This window comes from Aquila chrysaetos, chromosome Z (genome assembly GCF_900496995.4).
Source record: "Aquila chrysaetos chrysaetos chromosome Z, bAquChr1.4, whole genome shotgun sequence".
NCBI lineage: Eukaryota > Metazoa > Chordata > Aves > Accipitriformes > Accipitridae > Aquila > Aquila chrysaetos.
In genome coordinates, this window is record NC_044030.1 from 67,442,778 (window position 1) to 67,464,320 (window position 21,543).

Genomic DNA, 21,543 nt, shown 5'->3' on the forward strand with positions numbered 1-21,543 from the left:
CCTGTCCAGGCTCCTCTGAGTGGCAGCACAAATATCTAGTGTATCAGCCACTCCTCCCCATTTTGTGTCATCTGCAAACTTGCTGAGGGTAAACTCTGTCTCATTGTCCAGGACTTCAATGAAGATGTTAAATAGTACAGGCTCCAGTATTGAACCCTGAGGTACAATAATGGCTTCCTCCAAATGGCCTTTGTGTCACTGATCACAACCCTGACCAGCTGGGCCTGGCCATTCAGCCAGGTTTTGATACACCTCATCATTCTCTCCTCTACACATACTTTGTCAGCTTCTCTATGAGGATGTCATGGAAGACGTCCATGACATCAAAAGCCTTACTGAAGTCAAGATAAACACCATCCATTGCTCTCTGTTCATCTACCAGGCTAGTCACCTCGTTGTAGAGGCCTATTAGCTTGGTTAAGCATGATTTCCCCTTCATAAAGCCATTCTGATGGCTCCCACTCACCTTCCTGTCCTTCAAGTGTTTGGAAATGGTTTCCAGGATTAGTTGCTGTACCACCTTCCCGTGGACTGAAGCGAGGCTGAGCAGCCTGTAGCTCCCTGGCTCCTCCCTTCTTACCTTTCTTGATGACAGGATTGACGTTTGCTCTCTTCTAGTACTTAAAAGCCTCTCTCAACAACTGTGAGACCTCTCAAAGATAATAAGGAATGGCCTTGCAATGACATCATCCAGCTCCCTCTGCACTCATGGGAGCACCCTGTCAAGCCCATGGATTTAAGTGTATCTTATTTAAGTGTTCCCTAACCTGATCCTTTCTCCAGGGAGGGAGGAGAAAAAAGCACAGCAGAACTTTAAGATGATAAGGACATGAGATCAGAGACAGTCCCCACCCAATTTTAAGGGCATGTTGTCTAACTTGTCTAACAAGTATTTAGCTGGCAGAGGAAAGACAGTCCCCCTGGTGTTGAGGAGATCCAACTTCAGGGAGGTCTCTTCAAGTGTACAAAACAAAAATACCTCCCTAGCCCAGAAAGCTGTCTTCAATATTTAAGACAGGTTTCATTACTGTTGGCAAGATACATTTGGTAACACTATTTGCCTGAACTACCAGAATAAATAAAAACAGCTTTGCTTTTTCATAATGTCCCAACACAAAGAAACAGATAAAAATGGTGACATCAATATAATAAGGAAAAGGCTGGTCAGCATAACAGTAAAATAGCCAAACCACCTACAATCTAAAAATTTAGTTTACTAAAAGTTTGTTATGCATTTGGCATCTTACGGGTTTACCATTAATAAATACATCCAATTTAAATGGAGCTGACCAAAATTTAATAGGAGAAACAAATTTTAAAATAATGCTAAAAATTAGGGGAAAAAAAAAAAAGACAGCTAAACCCATCTCACCAGAAGCTAGAAACAAGGAAAAACAGTTCTGCATTTTCAGCTTCTATACTTCTCGTGCTCTGTGAATAGCCTGTGTTATTTTACAGGAAGCAGTTTCCGTGACACTGGGTATTTCAGAGACTGCCAGAAGATGATTAAAATAAAGGCAATATAAACTCAAACAGCCAGGAATACTTGAAGCTTGTGAGTGGAGTAGCAAAGTTATTAACAGGAAAAAAAAAAAAATAAGAAAGCTTCAAGCCATGAATTCCCAAAGTTAGAAGGCAGGTATGCATTCAGATTTCTTGATGCTCCCTGAAGACCAGTTTAGAAATTCAACCTATTGATTTTCATAGAGAAACCCAGGAACAGAATAAATGTTAAAAGCACATGCATATATGCATATTCATAGTTTTCAGGAAAGTGTAAGATGAGCATGTACGCATATCTAAGTGGCACATACCTATGATCTTTTAGCTGACACCTCACAGATTACTATTACCGTAAGTACAGCACACCACAAACTACATGTGGGAACCTTAACTCCACCCCTCAGCTACACACTTGTATGAAAACCCACCCTTACCTTGTCACCATAATTTTTAGTATAATATTTATAAATGGGCTAAAAGAAGGTTGTAAGCCATCAGAATTGAAGTATAGTATAGTGTTGTTATAACAGTAGAAAAAATAAAAGGTTATATACTATTCATTGTCTCAAGTTTGTTACTACTGCTGCTGCTTTGCTTCCTTGGTAATGAGCTACAGCAAGTATATCAAATCCTTATTAAGTCAGGAAGACAAACAAAGCATATATATGAATTTCAGAAGGGTCCAATAAGCAAGTCTGTATGACATCTTAGAAAAGAGTGACGATCTAATAAGAAGTGAAAGGCAGCACACAATTTTCTAGGAGGGAATTAAAAATGATTGTTTACTATCAGAGATATGCCAAACACCAACTGTAGCGCATTTCATAACAACAAAAAGAGAAAGCTATTTGCCAAGGTAATTTTTATTTTTTTTTTTCCCCCTGAAGAAGCATCATCAGCCAGCAAAATTCTAACTAAAACAGAGCAACTCCGGAATAAATGAGCTACAGAATAAATTGACCCTTCAAGTCTCCCACCTTGGGCCAGCTTAAAATGTTTATTTCACCTATTTAGCATCAGCCATAGAAAAATTAAAAAGTTTTGCCTGAATTAGGAAAAGAAACTAGATATACAAGTCCCAGCCATAAGACTACAGCGTCTCTCCTCTTCATAAACAGAAACATTCAGGATTTTTCTCAAACTAAGCAGGCCTTTCAAATAATCCACTCCAAAAGTTTTTCATTCTACCACAAGACACACTGTCTTTTAAACAAAAAAATTTATTGTGATAACAGATCCTTCCTTGTTATCTCTAGTCAAGAATAGCACTAATTTGAAGTTGACAAGTGCAAGCTTTAAACACTTTTGTTTAAACCCTATATATCTCAATTTTCATTCACCTTTTAAAGACACAGCTTATTAGAGATCTTCCTTACTCTGTGATTCATTTAGTTTGAACAGAGTAAAATAATCTAATTTCAAGTTATTTTGCTGGCCAAAATTTGCATGTTAGTAAAACAGAAAATAATATTCAAACTCTAACACAAGCTTTATGGTGTTTTTGAAAATGGTAGCATTTCTACTGATCACAAATTGCTACAAAAGCATGACAACTACTTGAACTGAAGACTATTTATTTCCTTTCTTTTCTCTCCATGTAAATGCACAGCCACAATAACAGAATAAGCTTAAATCTCTACAACCAACCTCTTAACATTTTGAAGGGAAAGTGTGCATGTGTTCCTCCCACTACATTTCAATGTAGAAGAGGTTTTACAGACATGTAATTTACAAACAATGTTAACTTTGGGTATGGTAATTCTCTCAAGTTCTTTGGTCTTCTAAAATTTATTGGCAAAGACTCACACCTCCAATAAAAGAAAAGGGAGCTGAACCTTTAAAGGTCTTCTATCCCACTGGTTCAACAGACATTAACATGTTCTGAACAATTCAGCTGAAGCCTCTTCTTTCTGAACTGTGCTAGTGCAGAGCGGGGTAAAATCTCCTGGTTTTGTCTCGGTGTCCCCACCATCCAATACAGAACTGTTCTGATGAGTATTCTAGCACTGGACAACAAGGAATAATAGAAGAAAATACCCATACTTTTTTTTAATTTACCTTCTTGCCTCATCTTTTAAGAAGAAGTATGACAACTAAGGCTTCCTGCAGAACACTGAGGAAGGAGTGAGGTCCTCTGCCAAATCTTCCAAAAGTCTTATGACATGCCTAGGTATGAGAAGTGTATGGAGTCAAACTGCAACGGTCAATTTTTTAACCATTTAAAGCCAACACATTCTCTAGTACAGCCACAGCCCTAAAACCTAGTTTTAGAGTGACTTAACAAAACAAACAAACAAAAAAAAAATAACGAAAACCCACCTTCATTTCTACTTAGAGCTTGAGTTCCTTATGTGAGGATTAATCAACTAAAGCACACTTTGTTTTGCATGAGGATCTATAATGTCAGCAAACTTGAGGGTACACTGGTGTTCTAAAAATCCCAACCACTGCTCTTTATCGTATAGTCCTCTTTCTATATATAGATACAGTTCACAAGCAACAGGGTTTATATCACTTCTGTGAATCAAGTATTAATGTCACAACAATAAAAACATCTTTTAGGAAATGTTTTAGAAACAGTCAAAGTTAATGAGAGAGCTTCGAATAACTTAATCATCATTTTTATCAAAAAAAGTTTTTCCTTCTTGCACTGTACCAAAATGTAAATTAAAAAAAAAAAAAACAAAACAAAACAAAAAAAACCTATTACATAACACAGAATAACTTCATATTTGCAGGTAAACTACAACCAGGTTCCTTCTGCTTGAAACCCTACACACTTGCAGTACTATTTAGCAGAAAGCTAGATAAATGCTAACCTCCTGCCCTTTGCAAGGTTCAAAGTCCAAAAGCTGAAGTGTTAGCCCAATAACATCACCACCCGGTTCAGCATACATTATGTAACAAAATCACCAGGAATTCTCTTGTACTTTGGAGTCTTCACAAGGATCTAAAGGAAAAGCAGTTGGAAAAGGTAGCAGTTTTGACATATCCTGAACATATAAAGCACTAAAAACAATTCTGTGTATTTCGGATGTCTCCCTGTTTACCCAAAATATGAAAGGAGATGATTGTGGAAGAGTTGATAGCACCACATAGGGTATTACCATCAGTTACTGTGTAATACTACTGCTCAAACACACACAGTAACAAAAGCCAAAACAGAAAGCATGCCAAGTCTCATTCAAGTTCGTTTATAATAAGGTCAGCAAATAGTTCTCCTTGCAGGACAGAATTTACTCCTAGTACTAAAATAAATAAAAGCAACTTCCCCAGAAATTATTAATGAACTATGACTGTCACACTGTTTTATCCACACATTTTAAACAGAAGAATCTCATTAGAATGGAGGGGGGGGGGAAAAGGAGCATAAAGTACATTAACTTGTGAAGTACTAACAAAGCTAAATATCTACACAATTTACCTATATCACTTTACAGATGTAATTCCACTTAAGCTTTGCTGCAAGTTTAAACTCTGCTTACTCTTAAAAGGTTCCACCAACAGTTTTTTCACACAGCACAGCAGCCTACACCGTTCAAGACAATTTCTCAATACAAATGTACCCAGTTTAGGATTCTACCCGAATAAACTCATCCGTAGAAAAGCCAAGCTGCTGACAGTTATTCCAGTACAAGAGCTATGGTTACATCAATCCTTAAGTACAAGCTCTTTGGGGCAAGGACCTTATCTTCATAGTTGTCTGCAAACCACTTAACAGACTGTCAGCACTATACAAATGAAAACCTAAAGAAAGCATTAAAGTGGACCAGCATGCTAGACATTTTCTCCCCAGTGGGCCTCACCCAAGTATGAATTTTGCTTAGGGTACAAGGGCACAGCTGGAAAACACGCCTGAATCCTTGTCAAATACATCTGCATGCAAGTAAGAACAACTGCACTTCCCAAGTGCAAACAGGGTGAAAAGAAAAAGAATTATCCTACCAGCAGACAGAGAGAAGTAAAGACAGAATTAATGTAATGAAGTTAAAAAGCAAACTCTTCAAAACATCCAGAAGGGAAAGAGTCCAGATAAAGATGTCACCCAAAACAGTAAGTGGGGGATGCAGCTCCTTGATTTCCGCGAGAGCGTCTTGTCAAGAGGTAAAAGTATCTCACAGCACTGCAAGTTAATAGCTTGAAAAAAGAGACACATCACTTTTCCCACAAGTTAAGAAGGAAGTACTTGTATTACTATTGTTTATGACCATACAACAGACAAAAATCAAATTAAATGGCCTGAACTCTTTCCATTTACCAAATGCTTTCAAACAAAACACAGATTAATACAAATAAAGGAATGAGGAAGATCATTCTTCTCTGTTGGTTTGGTTCCTTCACATGTGGCTCAGTTCATTCAGTGAATCCCCAGCCACACTGAGACTCTATGTAGAAGAGCCCACAAGCCACAGCCACAAGAGATTACAGAAACAGCCTCCTATTCATGTTCCACATCTTCCATTTTTTCAAAACAACAAAACTGAAATAGAAGTTAAAATAACAAAACAGCATGGCCATCCAAATAAAGCAAAATACTCAAGTGAGATCAACTTTCAGATACTGACAAGACAACACACAGAATAGAACTACTTCAGTGAGCCTGAGAATTTAAAAAACTTATTTAGATGCAAGTCTTTCATTTGTGGTCAAAATAACAAGTTACAGGGGGAAAAAACACTGTAGTAATCTTTAGATACAGTTTCACATGCTTAACTTAACTTTTTCTCCAAGGCTTTAACACAAGCCACCTTGCCAAACATCTTTGCATTGCCCTTAGAGAAAAACATTTCTTTTTTTCGTTAGCACACTACTACTAATACTTCAGTATTGCAGAAGCTCTGAAAATGTTTTTAAAAAGGTGGCTACTACAGTAAATGTGTCACCTTTACCAGACACTCAGTTTACAGTCTACGCAATAATGCTTTAATTATTTAAAGCTTTATGAATAATCAAGGTGGGGTAGGGGGGGAGAGAACTTAAGTAAAATTACCACTGACTTTTGAATTAAGTTGTTCTGTCCATCTTAATTTTCTTTGAGGCAGTAGCAATTCAGCTGAATGCAAATCTACAAAAACATAGTGTAAACATATTAATTTCAACACAAACTATATCTCTCTTCAGAAACATTTAACCATTATCGGAGAAAGGGGACAGCAATAAATCTAAAAATAACACACAAAATTAGTTAGTTCACCTCTAAACTTTGTTTTAAATCCTTCCAAAAAGGTGAAGGTTTTTTGTAATGTCATACTTGTAAACCAGTCAGACTCATTCATTCTCATTCCAGAATAGGAAATTACTCTGAAGCCAACCTTAAAATAACAACACATTAAAAAGCTAGTTTGCACAGGCAGTAAACTAGTTTTCGGTAAAAAATATCTGGCTTCCATAAGTGACAAAGAACAGTGGAAGGAAATTAAAAAAAAAAAAAAAAAAACACAGACAAAAAAACCACCCTACATTTTAAGTACTTTCATGCTGCAAAAACATCTAAAACAAATGGAAAGACTAAGATGTGCAAGCCATCCAGCAGACCTGTTCAATAATTATAGCAGCTCATTGTTGAGATTACAATATTAACGTGAAGATTAAGTTACCAAAGGATTCAGTCTAGATGTACCTATTTTTTAAACTCCCAGGAAAGTCACACTCCTACCTACACATTTCTCCTTGTACATGTATTCTTCAAATTCTTAAAGAATTATTCCATTAATTATTAAAAACAGCAAGTAAAAATTCGATTCTGCAAGCTCATTTCAACATTCTCAAAAAACAACCACCTCAAGGCAGTAAATGTTACTGGTTTAACCACTCTACTGATAAAATGTATATTCAACTGTAAATTGATTTATGAACAATACACCACTTACCTAATCCAAGAGGACCACACAAGGTGTTAGTACTGTGTGATTTATATATTTCCAGTTTGTTTTCCTTGAGATAATATCCAGAGTTCTTGTTGATACTACATTCGTAGCTGTTTGACATAGATTTGACCTCACAGAAATCGGCTACCGATCCTTCTTGCTTACAGATTCCACAGGGCTACTTCCAAAATTTGCCAACTCTGTCTTAAAAAGCTTTTTTTTTCTCTGACAAGTTCTTCTCTTTTCTATTCCACGGACATATCACTATAAGAAGCATCAGCTCCAGGTGAAATAAATACACTTTTTACACCACAAACTGTGAAGCCAAAAATCCAAATTTCACATCTGAACTCTGGAACATTTCCTAGCTTCAGGTAACAGAGGCATTTGTAAACAACAGCTATCTGGATACCTCCATACTGCTTATTGGCAACAACATTTTTCAACAAAAATATTAAATAAAACATAAAAGAAAAAATGATAAACAAACAGCTATTAGATTCTTCATTTAGAAAATAGGTCTCACTACAAAACGACAGAAGGCTATGTCAGAAAATCTAAAAAATAAGATAAGGGGAAAAATACCTGCCATGAAACTTTTCAGCAATGTCTACACAGTGACTCAGGCTGCATTTAACCTGGAGCCAGTTGACAAAACTGGTTATGTCTATGACTCAGACGGAATGTTGCCTAGAAGAAAGAAGTATCTAAAAGTAAGAAAGCACTTTATTTTGGCAGCTGAAGTATTCAGAACTTGGTAAGTTTAGCCATGTATCCATGCCATGTGGACAAAAGCGTCCAAGGGTGAGGTGCTCGGCACTGCTAGAAAGAAAAAGCTTGCGACTTCGAACTTCCCATTCACTTCTCAGATGCCTACTGATTGTTTCAGAAGGCTTTTCAGGACGAAGCACTTGGACAAATAATCCCAGAACCGTGTCCGGTATTTCTCCCCTTCCACAAGAAGCAACTGCTGCAGGTCGGTTTCCACCTTTTTTCCTCCCTACCAGCTGAAGCAAAAGGCTGCAAACATCCAGGATTCTCTCCCTCTGTAATCCAAACTGCCTACGGTAAAAAGAACCAGAACAATCAGTCTTCCCTTTCGAAATCCGAACTGGCGTTAGACAAACACATAAACCTGAGTCTTAAAAAGCAAACACACATGCAACCAGGGAACCGAACGCGAGTACAGAACCCTCGGCTAAACCTCCGCTCACATCCCGGAGAAAGCAGCAGGCGCGTTTTTCGGAGAACGCAGCCTATAGCGAAAACGTTCTCCTGCGTCTCATCCCCGAGAGGAGGGGAAAAAAAAAAAAAAAAAAAAAAAAAAGAAGAAAAAAAAAAGGCGGGGGGGGGGGGCGCAGAAAGGGGCATTTCTCATTTTATTGGAGAGGACGAACAGGTCTGCAGAGAGCACCCGGGAGGGAGGCGCTGACCTGGGCCGGGGACACCGAGCGGAAGCGCAGAAGGAGCCGGCGGGAGCCGCCGGGGGAAGCCCCAGCCCGCCCCGGGGGAAGCCTCGCCTCGCCGCTCCGCGCCCGCCAAGTGCGCGGGCAGACCCCCCCCCAGCTCCCCGGCCACGACCGGCCTTTTGTTGCGGCGCCGCGGCGGGCACCAGGAAGGGCTCCGCCGGCCCGCGCTGGGCGCTCGCCCTGCCTTCCCGGGGGGCCGCGCCGCCCCCGCCGGCCCGGGGGCGGCTCCCCCTGCCCTCCCCGGGGGCGGGCCTGGCCGCGCGGCGGGGGAGGGAACGGGGCGGCCCGGCGCCCCGCACGCCAGTGCCCGCCCCGGCCCCTCCGCGCCGCTGGCCCGCCGCCGCCGCCAGACCGCCCCTGTGGGGGGGGGGGGGGGCGGGGAGGGGGTGCCCCGGGCCCGGCCGCGGCCCCCCCCCCCCCCCCCGAGAGCCGCGGGGGCCACGGGCGCGAGAGCGCCGCACGCGCACACCTCCCGCGCGCGCGCACGCACACGCGCGCACACACAGACACACACACACACACATACACACACACACACACCCCGCTCGCCTCGCTCCCAAAATGGCGCCGCTCTGAGCCGCAATGCTCTGCGCGCACAAGTCTCGCGAGAGCCCCCATCGCGACCCCGCGGGAGCCCGGGGCGGGGCTTCCCGGCCGCCGCCGAGGGTGCGACCCCGCCCCGCCGGCGGGAGCCCCCCTGCCGTGACGTCACGGAACAATCCCGAACGTTCCGCGCGGGGCGGCGGGGGAATCCCCAGCGCGCGCCCCGCCCGCGGGAGTCCCCGGCGCCGCCGTAATTAACCGCGCAGCGGCGCAGCCCCGCCGCCCGCGCGGCGCCACCCCTACCGGCACCGGCGGTGCCACGCCGAGGTGCCCGAACGGGTCACCGAAACCGCGACGCGGGCTCAGGCCGGGCGCCGCGGGGCCCCGGCGGAAGGTGCGCTGCGCCTCGCCCGTGGGCCGGGGCGGTCGGTGCCGGGGAGAGCCCCGCCGCCCCCGCGGCGAGGCGGGGGTGCAGCGGGCGCCCGGCAGCGCGGGTCCCCACCGCTGCCGGCGGAGCTGGGCCGCGGAGCCGAGCAGGGCGCGCCCGGGCGGCGGGGTTAGATCGCGGCGCCGGCGGGGCCGGCGGCGAGCGAAAGAGCCCACGAGGGCCGCCGCAGCGGACGACCGCGACATCGGCGTCCTCACTGAGCCGAGAGCAACGGCTTCGGTTTACAAGCAAACGGGTGGGAGTACGCTCAACGACCACGCCGTCGTTCGGCGCGTGCCTTTTTCGGAAGGGGCGTGACGGGTTTCTACAGCCTGGGAAGCAAATGTCTGGATTAACGCATTCACTAGCCCGTGGTTTTGGAGCCTGCGTTTGAGTCTGGATTTTCCTTCCACGGCCGTTTCCACTACGAGATTTAAATTATTGTAGGAGCTGAAATTATGCACTGATTTTTCACAAAAACGTCTCAAAGCCCTGACAAACAGTAGGATTTTAAAATGCATTTTTGCAGGCATCTATATGCTGTCAAAATGACCCATTTTCATCATTTGATAAAATTACTAGCAAGCCACAATTACTGGCAAAAGTACCCAAAGTCAACAACTGAGAAACATAGAAAGCAGAAAAATACATGAGAAATTCATCTTTTAAAACCTGACAGAAGCTCTGAAACTGCTATGGTCACATCTACCTTCAACTCAACTCTGAGTAGCCAACCCCAATTCCACTTTCTAACAGCAACGGTGCGTTTTTTTCTGGGTTCCCATCACAACCTTGACCGCACTGCAATCTCCTTTCTCCACCTCACCTGTGAAACTGTTTGTCCTGTTATTCACCTTGACCTGCGCTGCAGAAGTCAGGCTTCCCAGGCAGGGTGACGGACCATACCCCCAGCCCCACTGCTATTTTCAGAGTCCGTTGCCAAGCCTGAAGCCACAAACAGGAAAGGCAGGGCCATGCTCTGCCACCTGGCCCGACTGTGAACCACAGCGCCGGCCAAGGAGCCAAGTCTGATGCGTCTACATGTGGTCACTAGGACCGTAGTACCGAAACTGCCCACACTCTCAAGTTCCATTATTAAAATTGTTTTCAGAATACGAATTTCTAACCTACATACTGATCAATTTAACCTGCATCAGACATATGCTGCGGTAGCAGCTAGAAGCTAATGGGTTTGTTCCGTCAGGAAAAGTCACCTAAAACATCTCAGGACTCACTATGCTGCGTGATTCAGACACATGTCATACCAAGAAAGCTCTGACCAGAGGGTTCACATACAAGTCCCAAAGCAACATATACAATCCTAAAATATGATGGGTAACAGTACCTAGGAAAACAAGACAAGAGGTAAACCCAAAGCAGTACAAAAACAAAGTGTACAGAGTCAATTAATCATCTCCAGGCCACCTTGACAACAGACACTTAAGGCTATATTAATGATCTGAAATGACCTTTCAATTCATTTGAGCAAGTTACAGCTAAAGCCTCCACACTGCACAGCTATTCTGAGCATCTTCTGGCTTTGCAATGCATTACATACAATGGGTATCAAAAGAGAAACACAATAAGTAGCAGGAGATTGTAAATTTATCTGTATCAGTCCTCCTAATAGGTTTCTCTTTGTGTTGCTTCGTACACAGTCCTATTTCCTTCCGGTGACAATAACCACATCAATTTTAGTAACCACAGGAAAAGCTGTGATAGTCATTGGGGAAATTACTTTAAAGTAGTAATGGGAAATGGGTTTCATTTATATCTCTAATTGTTCCATAAAAGAAGGTTTAATGCCATTTCCACTTCATGAAAAGCAAGGTTTTGACCCAACAAACAGCTGAAGTGATGTCCTTAACTGAGGTCAGTGGCAAACCTCACACTGGATTCAAACCAAGAGCTCTCCTCTTTTAACACACTTGAGTTTACACGTCACAAGCATTCAAGCAGTTCCAGCAAAGTCAACAGGACATTATTAGCGTGCATTCCTTAGTTTAAAGGAATTAATTTGCAAGCCTACTGGCATATGAATTTGGTTTGTGAAGAGGTTCCTGCCATGCATAGCCTAACTATACCAGCTGGTTCTCCTGGTATACACAGAGTTTATACAACAAAACAATGTTTCTGCTAATACAGGTTGATTTGCCTATGTGGAGAAGAATTAAACTACACTGATAAAACCATACATATTCCATTACTGATGAAGAAACCCTGGATAAAAATAGTCATTGTCTGTCATGAAGAGCAAGAGGAAAGACAGAAGATTGTCAGAATGGCAAATCTGCGAAGCAGTATTTATAGCATTTTTTTTGGTTGTAAAACTTGTTATTTGATCTTCTGAACCCAAACTGTACCTGGATCTTCAGAAGTACATAGAGCACAGAAGAGAGTGAGGGCATTAAAGCAATTGATATTTAAGAGAAACAGCTTCTGAAACTAGTTGGGCTGAGCAGAACAGGTCTGTTTTGGAAAACTGCTATAGGAGGTTATGGCAACATCTACACTGGAAATTAATATGGCGGGGGGGAGGATATATCCATATGAACCATTCTCTTTTGTTAAGCAAGCTCAGAGAAGTAGGCCAAGATTTTTGCCACAGATGCCCACACATGTTTTTTAAAGTCTTTTCAATGAACCATGATATAAACAAAGGATAGCTCATGTGGAATTTAGACAACAGTTGAGACTTAAGAACAAGCTAAGAATTACTGGTTTGGAATGACTGAGGTACCTCTGGGTAGTTTGATGAAAAGAGAAGAAAAAACACATTTAGCACTTTAATCCAAATTTAGTATTCTGAATACTATATGTAATTTAAGGTTCTGTTTGGTGTAGATCAGACTGCAGACTGCAAGATGACCGAAGAGAAAGATAGCTCAGGCCATATTCAGGGACTGCCTACATCAGTATATGAAAACATTGAAGAAATACAATGAAACAAAAATGTGTGGGAAATGCTGAGGTGTAAGAAATTAATCAAGAAACATTTTAACTCCCACCAAATACTAACTATCCCTATTTAAATACAAGTCTCAGAACTCAATTTTTGTGTCACTCCATGAAGATGTACAAAACACTTGACCTTGTAGTAAAAACCCAGTGTGCCCAGTATACAATCAATTTGAACCAAAGAATCAGGCAGAAGGCCAAAATCAAAATTTTCTTCAAACAGGTTTAAAATCTGATTAATACAGATTTGATCCAGAAAGCTTCTAATGCAATGAGCCCAATATTTAAAAACTAGAAAGAAAACATCCACCTAACATTAATAATAAAAACCCAACTCTAATGTATGTTCTTCTCAGCAGAGGAGTATTTGTACAATCAGATCCCAAACACAGTTCTAATAAACACTCCTTATTGCAGAGTTTTAAATATCTTTCAGCTTCATGTTCACAATATGAAACATTTTAAGTAACAAAATTAACAGAATGGAAGCATTATACAAAAGTGCATAGCAGCATCTAGTCATTACAATTTGCAGTAACACGATGAACACTGGTATAAAGTATCTGGGCTTGTCTATTTATATGTATTATCCCTTCCACGAAAGGAAGGTAAAATGACTTTTCCAATTGCTTCAGGATTTCAGTGGGTCTACCTATACAAGTAAGATAATGTGATTTGACTGTATTAAAGAATTGACCGTTATTATTTGCATCATAGGATGTATAATCTCTAGTTATTCAATTTTTCAAGAGTTCTGAGCATCTCCATGTCCAAGGCACTTTAATACAATTAGCAAGTACCAAACAGGTCTGAAAATTAAAACATAAGTGCTTGTTGAGTCATTCTTTTCTGAAGAACTTTAATATTAAAGTTACCACTGACTTTGATGAGCAGCGTCAAAGAGCAGCATTCTGGGCAAAGACTTCAATAAAGCTGTAGGTAACAGTTCATATTTTGAAGCAATACCTAGGTATTAATTTTGAATGACACAATTATAAATTTGACCTCTATTATTGAAAGTAATTGACCATTTTCTCTCTCTCAAGATAATGGCTGCTTCTACCTGAAAGAGTCAACATCTTAGTGACACTAGTGAAAAGCCAGGATAAGAACTCAGAGGCCATTCTTTTGTTTATACTAATTGGAGGTAAAAAGATCATTAAGAATCAAACTTTTGAAAGAGCACCTTCTCCCTATCTAGTTTTTCACCTATATTGTAATTGAAAACAGCCTGACTAGTAGCTTTTATCCTTCTAACAATAAAAGCATCCATCTCCAAGAATGCATTTCAGAAATGTTGGGCAGTATTAAAACAAGGGTTATTTGAAACTATTTTAATGGTTTATCTCCATTAAGTAGTATTCCTTTCATGTAAGTTAACCAGCTAATGAACTGGGTCTAGAAGGGTACAACTGTTCTTCAGATATGTCCCAGATGAATGTTATCTACATGATATCTACTCTGTTGAAGGAAAAAGTCACATTATACACCTTCTCTAAAATAATAAGCAAGTAAATCCTAAAGGTACTCAACTTCTGCCCTGTTCCACCCTTCTGCCCACCTTCCACCCATGCAAGGAAAGTGAAAAAACAGCAAGCAAATAACCACTGTTCTACATTTCAGAAAGAACTCAAAATAATAACTATGAATAACAAGAAAGAGTTCAGATGAAAAGGAACAAGTTGAAGGAATTACAAACAGAACATACAGTATCAAGTGACTAATTTTTCATAAGATGTTTGTATTTACCCTACCCTTTTCTCTCTAAAATGAAATTCCTGTATCTTCCCTAAAATGAAACTAGCTAACTTGTGAACTTACAGCATGTTAATTTTGAAGTAAGGAGATCAGATGACCAGCATGATGATAGGATCTTGCACATACTTAAATATGAGCAGATCTCATTTCAATGCAGGTTCATTTCATAGACAAATCTATTTGCTTTATCCTTTTTCTTTAAAAAAAAAAAATCTGTATTGACACCAACTTGACATCTTATTTCCCCCAGTTTTAATGACTAGATTAATTTAGAAACTTTTCACATCCAAGTAAAGTGAAGACAACAATTTTTGTAAGGTTTTTCTGCCAGTTTTGCCTACCATCAATGTATACATTACCATGTTTTTTAAGAGTGTGTGTAGTTACTACAGGGGCTTACCTTAGGAAACTGGACCCAGAGATCTGTTGTTTCTCTACACAGACAGACTTGCTGAAGGAATTGGATGTACAAAAGTCTGTCAGTGTCTTCCCAACTATATTAACTGACCTAATTAATAGAATAATCTGTCCTGTCCCATATCCCCCCCAAAAAGACACAAATTTATACCACTTTTTTAGATCTGTTTGCTAGAACCACTGGAAGCCTAGATTTTGTCATATATACTAAACATCGTGGGGTATAACTCACAGTTAAAAGATCTCCTTAGTTTTGTGGCATGATCCCCCAAAAGAACTATTATCAAGATTGATAGAATGGGCTCAGCTGTTGCAGTTCCTTACCTTGATTAGCAATCAGCCTTGGGGGGGGGGGGGGAAGCATCACATGACAAAAACAAGATTCACTTACAAGTATTTTCAAGAAAGACTAAAACCAGCTTTCTGACTAGCAGAATGTTTCTTCCACCTTTAAACCAGGCTGAAATGCCCCAGCAAATCTTAAGTATCCTAAGAACATTAAATGCAAAAGGCTAAAGAGGGATATCTGCCTCATTCTCAGCTGATCCTCTTTCTCTATTTTTCCCTTCACAGACAAAACCAGGCAGCACAGGTTTCTACTATCTGTTGTATGGCTCTGTCATCTGAAACCTTGCACCCAAAAACGAAACCAAAACAACAAACAAACAAAAAACACCAAAAAAAGCGACACAAGGAAATTAGTAGTATGAAGGGCTGTGAATAGGGTCAAAAGCAAATGAAATTTTTTCTTAGACTTATCTTCCTGGAGCTGCATTATGCTGTTTTACAGATCCCTCCGAACAAATTTTAGATGCTCTCTTTTGTTCGTTCAGAATTGAAAATTTAGAGATACAGTTCTCTCCTACTGGACACCCACCCAACATAAGGGATACTTACACTCTTACATTGTGACATTTTTGTATGTTGCTATTAGAAACTCTTGATATTTGTAAATAAGTGGAAAATAACTCTAAATTTGAAACCCCTGAAATACAAATTTCATGAAGGTGGTGCAATAGCTTCAAATCAGCATTGTCTTGTTTTGATTTTCACTTCTGCCAGAGATCCTGCATTAGGCTTTGATTGAGGTTTTTTTTTTTTTAAAAAAATCTTTTCTGTGCCTTAGTTTTCACATTTGCAGAATATAAACACTTGTGTATCTTTGTGAACTTTTAAAAAGACAATGATGATACTTTCTGTAAGCTTGCTAATTATAATAAATTGGCTCAAAAGAAATAGGCAAAACACCCTCAAAACACAAGTACATGGCTTCCTGTTTAGGAAATACTCCTTCTCAGTCCTTCCAAAGCAATGATACCCTATTACACTATACTAACTTTGCCAGTATGGCTAATAGCATTTCCTTACTAAGTAAAAGCAAGTTTCCTGTAAATATTTTTCAAATTATGGTGGCTATTGTGTATGCATATAAAATATTTTGAGACACCAAAAAGCATGATGGCTTTTTTCTTCATACAATGTGACATTTCTGCAGATGCTATAAAATGCAAACTAGTGAGGTTTAATACTATACTTAGGAGAAATTGTTTCTCATCATATTCTTAATTGTTTACAATTTAATCACATGCCTACCCTTTCATTAAGAACTCCTACACTCCTCCTTGCCCAACAGTGCAGGCAAGGCATACAGGGGACGTATGTGGTCATCTGTTTTTCTATATGTAGCTGACCAACAGTTGTTTTCATTTACATTGCAAGTGAAGTCACATTTCAGTATGAAGACAATCAGAAAGCCACTTTCTCTAAGCCAGAAGCCCTTCCCAGGAAAGCTGGGCCCTCGAGGGAACATGGGGCTCATCCCTTTCACACCAGGATTATCCCATCCCTTCAGTGGTAAAACCAGGAGGGTTGTAGGGTACAGCCTAAGGTAGGTCCCTGATAACAAGCCTTCCCTAGACCACCTCTGAAATGCCTGAGGGAGCTGCTGTGGGCAGGAGCTTCGTGGGGGTGAGTCCCTGCTAAGGAACAGGCAAGGAGATGCCACCTGGGAAGTGAGAGGGTGCATTACAGGTGCTTGGAACAGATGGATAAGACTCTGGAGTCTAGAAAGAGGGAGAAACTCAATACAGGCTATGCAAGCAACATGTAAAAGAGGCCAGAGGGCAAACTGACCAAGATACCAGCTAGCTAGAAACCCCTTGGTGCTTTAAACTGAATGACAAATAAACCCAAACAAAAAGTGTCGTTCCATTTAAGAATGATTCAGAAGGAAATGCTCACTGAAAAGCTCCTTCTCCTGGTAGAGGGGAACTGAGGGAGTGACTTGGCCAGGAGAGTCAGGCTGCCTAAGTTCCTGCTACAATTACTAACCTTTTGTTTACAACTAGTTATAATTATACACAGATGAAATTGTTAAATTTACAAAAAAGAAACCATTAAAAAAATTCCCCTAAATAAAAATATTTGTTATGCTCACATTACACCATCTCTTATGTAATTACCAGTGCTGCCATTATATGCACATGCATCTGTAACAGGTAAAACATCTCCTTGCTGTAAATCTGCTGGCTGTTGGTAAGCTTCACCAAAAATAAGCTCTTCTGCCTATTACTACAATTAATTCTTTATTATTATTACTATGAAAAGTAAATAACTTAAAACTTTTTATCCATGTTCTTTAGGGAGAAATTTAACTTTCATTTTTATAAAAATAGCAGAATACTAAAAGCTTGGGAAGGAGCTAAGGCAAACTATTCCCTTTGAAAATTTGGCATGAGAGGTAAGCAAGCAAGGCTATTTTAAAAAGTCAAACTTCCTTACATTATACGGGAGTCCAGTTAGTACTGCAGAAAGCTGTGTTACTTGCACTCATGAAAATTAAAGCATTGGGAGACAGACACAAAGGGGATTTAAAAACTTTCTTCGCGTATTCATCCTCTATTGCAAAACCGATCCTCAGAACCATGGTATCTGCACAACAAGCAATGTAGTAAGTGATGTGCCTAATATGTATATGGGGTTCCTTCTGTCCCCCCACCTCGAAGCTCAGAGATTTGTTGGAGATTGCGACTTGTATTTTTACAATTTTACCTTTACAATTCTATCTTTCCCAGTAAGTTAAATAGCACTGGCACATAGTCATCCATAACATCAAACTGTTAGGATGGTCCATGCATGCTTTGTGCCCTGCTCCCACAAGCCTGCTTCTTCAGTACCCTGCAGGAGTCGTTGTGTTCAACAGTCCATCTGCAACAGGCAGTCTCTGAAGGAAGCAGAGCTTTTGCTAGCAGAGGTGTGTGTAGTTCCATGCTTTTTGGTGGTTTTAATGTCTAGGAAATATCCCTGAGCATATTTATTTTACTAGTAGAGATACAGCAAAAGGGTCTAAGACCAGCTCCATTTCCTGAATAAGCAGGCTTTACTTTTTGTCATTACGCCTGCAGAAAAGGCTATTTGAGGCCATTATTCTAGGGCTTTGGGCAACAGGTTTGCTAGAAGAGTATGGACTGAAGTGAAAAAATATTGTAAACATTCACACCACCCAGATACAGATCAAGACTTCGAACATGGTTATGGTATTCTCTGATCACCATATATCTGTTGGATGTATCCATGATAGGATAGCATACAACTACGAGTGCAGAAAGTAAGACTTAATTTTATCATTCTTAAAGAGTAAAGGAGAAAAAAATGGTAGCGATCAAGAGATTTTCTTCTAGAGCTTCTGCACTCCTTATCTTACAACTCCTCACCTATAACTGTTCAGCTTCATTGCATTACTGGTTTTGGGGGTTTGTTTGTTTGGTTTGGGTTTTTTTAAGATGACTGGATTCTTCTCTTCTAATTCATTTTCGTTCTTTCAATTTTTTGACTGTTTCAATCAATTGAAACAAAAAAAATAATTCAAAATATTTTTTCCTTTTTTTTTATCTGAGAATAACTTAGATGATAAAATATAGTCAAAATATGGACACAAAATGTGTCCTCCCCCATTACTTCAGAAAGAACAGTTTAGGCAGACTTTTGTCCCATCTTCTTGATTCCAATTCAAGAGAAAAGACACCCTGAAATACAGAACTCCCCATGGTCTTTTATGTCCAGCAGCTATGGAAAACTGCATTTGCATTGATGTAACTATTTGATTCATTGTATGTATGCATACACATATTTTGTTCAGCTATCTCTAATTCTGAGTCCCTGTAAAATGGAAAGAGCAATCTCACATTGCCTTTCTGCTCAGGGAGGTGAGGCAGAGAGCAGAAGCCCACGTGTGAAAGCACTGGGCCCTGGTGGAAGCTCCATACCAATGCCATACCAGACTCCACAAAAGCACAAGGTAGTTCGGTTTCCAAGCTACACTTCAGGAGCATACCCACACTCTCACCCCTGTTTCTGGAGAAAAATGCTAACTGAGAAAGAGGTGGTACAATCACATCCTTGCTCCTTTCCACCCCCTTCAAACAAGCTTACACCAGTAACTTTGCCATCCTCACTCTTTATCTTGATCTGTACTCAGTGAAAACCACTGGGAGGTAAAACATGTTGTAACAGCATGGAACATAATTGCACTTATAGGTATTGCCATCTAAATCCAGTCCCCACGCAGATACAAGATTACAGCAGCTCTTTTCAAACCTTCGGGATCCAGATTTTCACCATCTTTTGTAGCTATTGGAATCTGAGAACATTTGTAAACTTTTCTGTATAGCTGCAATTTCCAAGTGCCGAACTGAATCTCAGGGAAAGACAGGGGAAAAAAAAATGCTTGTTTTTCCACTGTTATGCTCTAGATCCTGTTAAGTTTTACTTTTTTTTTTTCTTGTCTTGTAGCCCCCTGCTCACAACACCAAGCCCTAGGTTTTTTCCAGAATTCTTGCTGTAACTTATATGACAGCTCTGGAACACACCTCATGACCTGCTGTGGTAGAGGTATGAGTTCATACTATTTTATCAAAGTGGTCTGAATTATAATAAAAAAAACCAACCATCAGTTCTAAATCTGATAAGAGATTTTAAGTGGCAAATTAACAACGGAAGATTTTTCTGTAAAATTACATACAATTGAAAAACTTAATCATGTTGAACAGTTGAAAGACTGTGAGTAAACTACTTTGGAAGTTAGGAAATAGCTGCTTGCATCCAATTGGGGACAATTCCTGTTAAGAAAATGCGTATAGTAGCAAATATGTACTTTCCTGATTTGGAAGTTCTTCCTGCTGCACTTTCCATGCTATTTTGTTGGTAAGATGAACAGGCCTGTGTATGTGTTACACGTTCTGTGTTCATGAGAAGCTGTTTTGCCTTGCCCAAGCTGAGGCTTCAAGGGAACAGGGGTAGAAACTGGGTTTGGTGTATCTAGAGGGAATGAAACTGAAAAAAGGCTAAGGAGCATTAGCGGCATTCCAGACCAGTCAAAGATGGAAAGGATTAAATCTTCCTCCTTAATTTTTGGGTACATGCACTATGCTCTGACATAGCTTATCTGTCTGTCACTGATCATTTTTACCAGACAACTCCCTAATCTGCAAAACTTTGGAAAAAGGCAAAGACTGATCAGGGACCAGAGGATGAGGTATCGCTGGAGCTGCTGGTTACTGTGGCAACTTTCCTAAAAAAATACATTTCTGCAAAGCCTTGGGGGTTTTGTGTTGTCAACATCTCACCCCAGGTACATCAAGAGCAGGTATGTCTACATCTTAGGCTGCTGTGTAGTTTGAAGGTTCACAAACAGTTTATATACTGGAATTAGGCTAAACTTAGCAGTGGAGCACACAACAAGTTAAATTTACTCTGTTTCTCAGAGCAACAGGTCCCAGCAGAATAAATCAAACAGTACAGAGCTCCACTACTTAAGTACCTAAACTAGCTTGGGATCTCTACACTGTCTGCAAACCCAACTTAAGACACATCCAAAGAAGCCGTTCACTTCGCGATACAGCCTCGAGCCTCCCGAATTCCCCAGGTGGGGCACAGTCTGGGGCATTACTGCACCCGACTACTGCTGTGACACACACCACCCCTCCAGCAGAGCAATACTCGGTATAGCAAGTACGGCAGATGCTATTTTGGCCAGAAGTAGAAACATGTGACTCCAAAATCAAAAGCATGAGCCTTTATAGCCTGGGATGAAGAAACCAAGCTGAAAACGGCCCCATTCCCACTTCGTGCATACTGGGACCAAAAAATACCACTGAAAATCCAGAATAGATGTTACTCGTATGTAAAACGCCTCAACCTTTAGAGAGAAAAACCCACCGCCAAGTAATTTTCACTTTCTCCGTTTAAGCCACGGAAGGTCCGAAGGCTTTGACATTTCGTTTCCTGCTCCAAAAACCCGGGCCGCCGGGTACCAGTGTAACTGCTAGCCCTCCTCCACACCAGCACCGAGGAAGGGGCTCGGTGGCGAGCGAAGCGCAGGGGACGCACCCGGGTGCCCCGCTCCCGTACGGCATCCCCGGCCCCGGGACAGGGCGGCAAGCCGCGGCAGTCGGAGGCCCGCTGACCCCAGGCGGGAGGTGTCCGAGTTACCCGGGCGCCGGCCGGCCTCGGGGCCCCTGAGGCAGCACGGCGAGGGGGCCCCGCCGGCTCCCTCCCGCTCGCCTCGCCGCCGGAGCGGGCGGCCGCTGCCGGCCCGGGCTTT

At 41.3% G+C, this 21,543-nt stretch overlaps 1 protein-coding gene across 14 annotated transcripts in view; it reads right to left on the reverse strand.

The window, feature by feature from the left end:
* The window catches only part of GPBP1 (GC-rich promoter binding protein 1), a 47,644-nt gene extending 38,198 nt beyond the window's left edge, over nucleotides 1-9,446 (reverse strand). Inside the window, exons 1-3 of one of the 14 annotated variants that reach the window (XM_041120799.1) lie at nucleotides 9,380-9,446; nucleotides 7,374-8,432; nucleotides 6,501-6,568 (exon numbers count right to left, since the gene is read on the reverse strand). In XM_041120799.1, coding sequence (XP_040976733.1) covers nucleotides 6,501-6,568; nucleotides 7,374-7,491 — 186 coding nt within the window. In that variant the 5' untranslated portion in view covers nucleotides 7,492-8,432; nucleotides 9,380-9,446. Of the gene's footprint in view, nucleotides 1-466; nucleotides 486-3,561; nucleotides 3,670-3,822; nucleotides 4,454-5,448; nucleotides 5,983-6,500; nucleotides 6,569-7,373; nucleotides 8,691-8,803; nucleotides 9,061-9,371 lie in introns of those variants that run through there. The other 13 variants (XM_041120801.1, XM_041120800.1, XM_041120802.1 and 10 more) reach the window with 13 other exon arrangements.
* Between the last annotated feature and the right edge of the window lie 12,097 nt (nucleotides 9,447-21,543).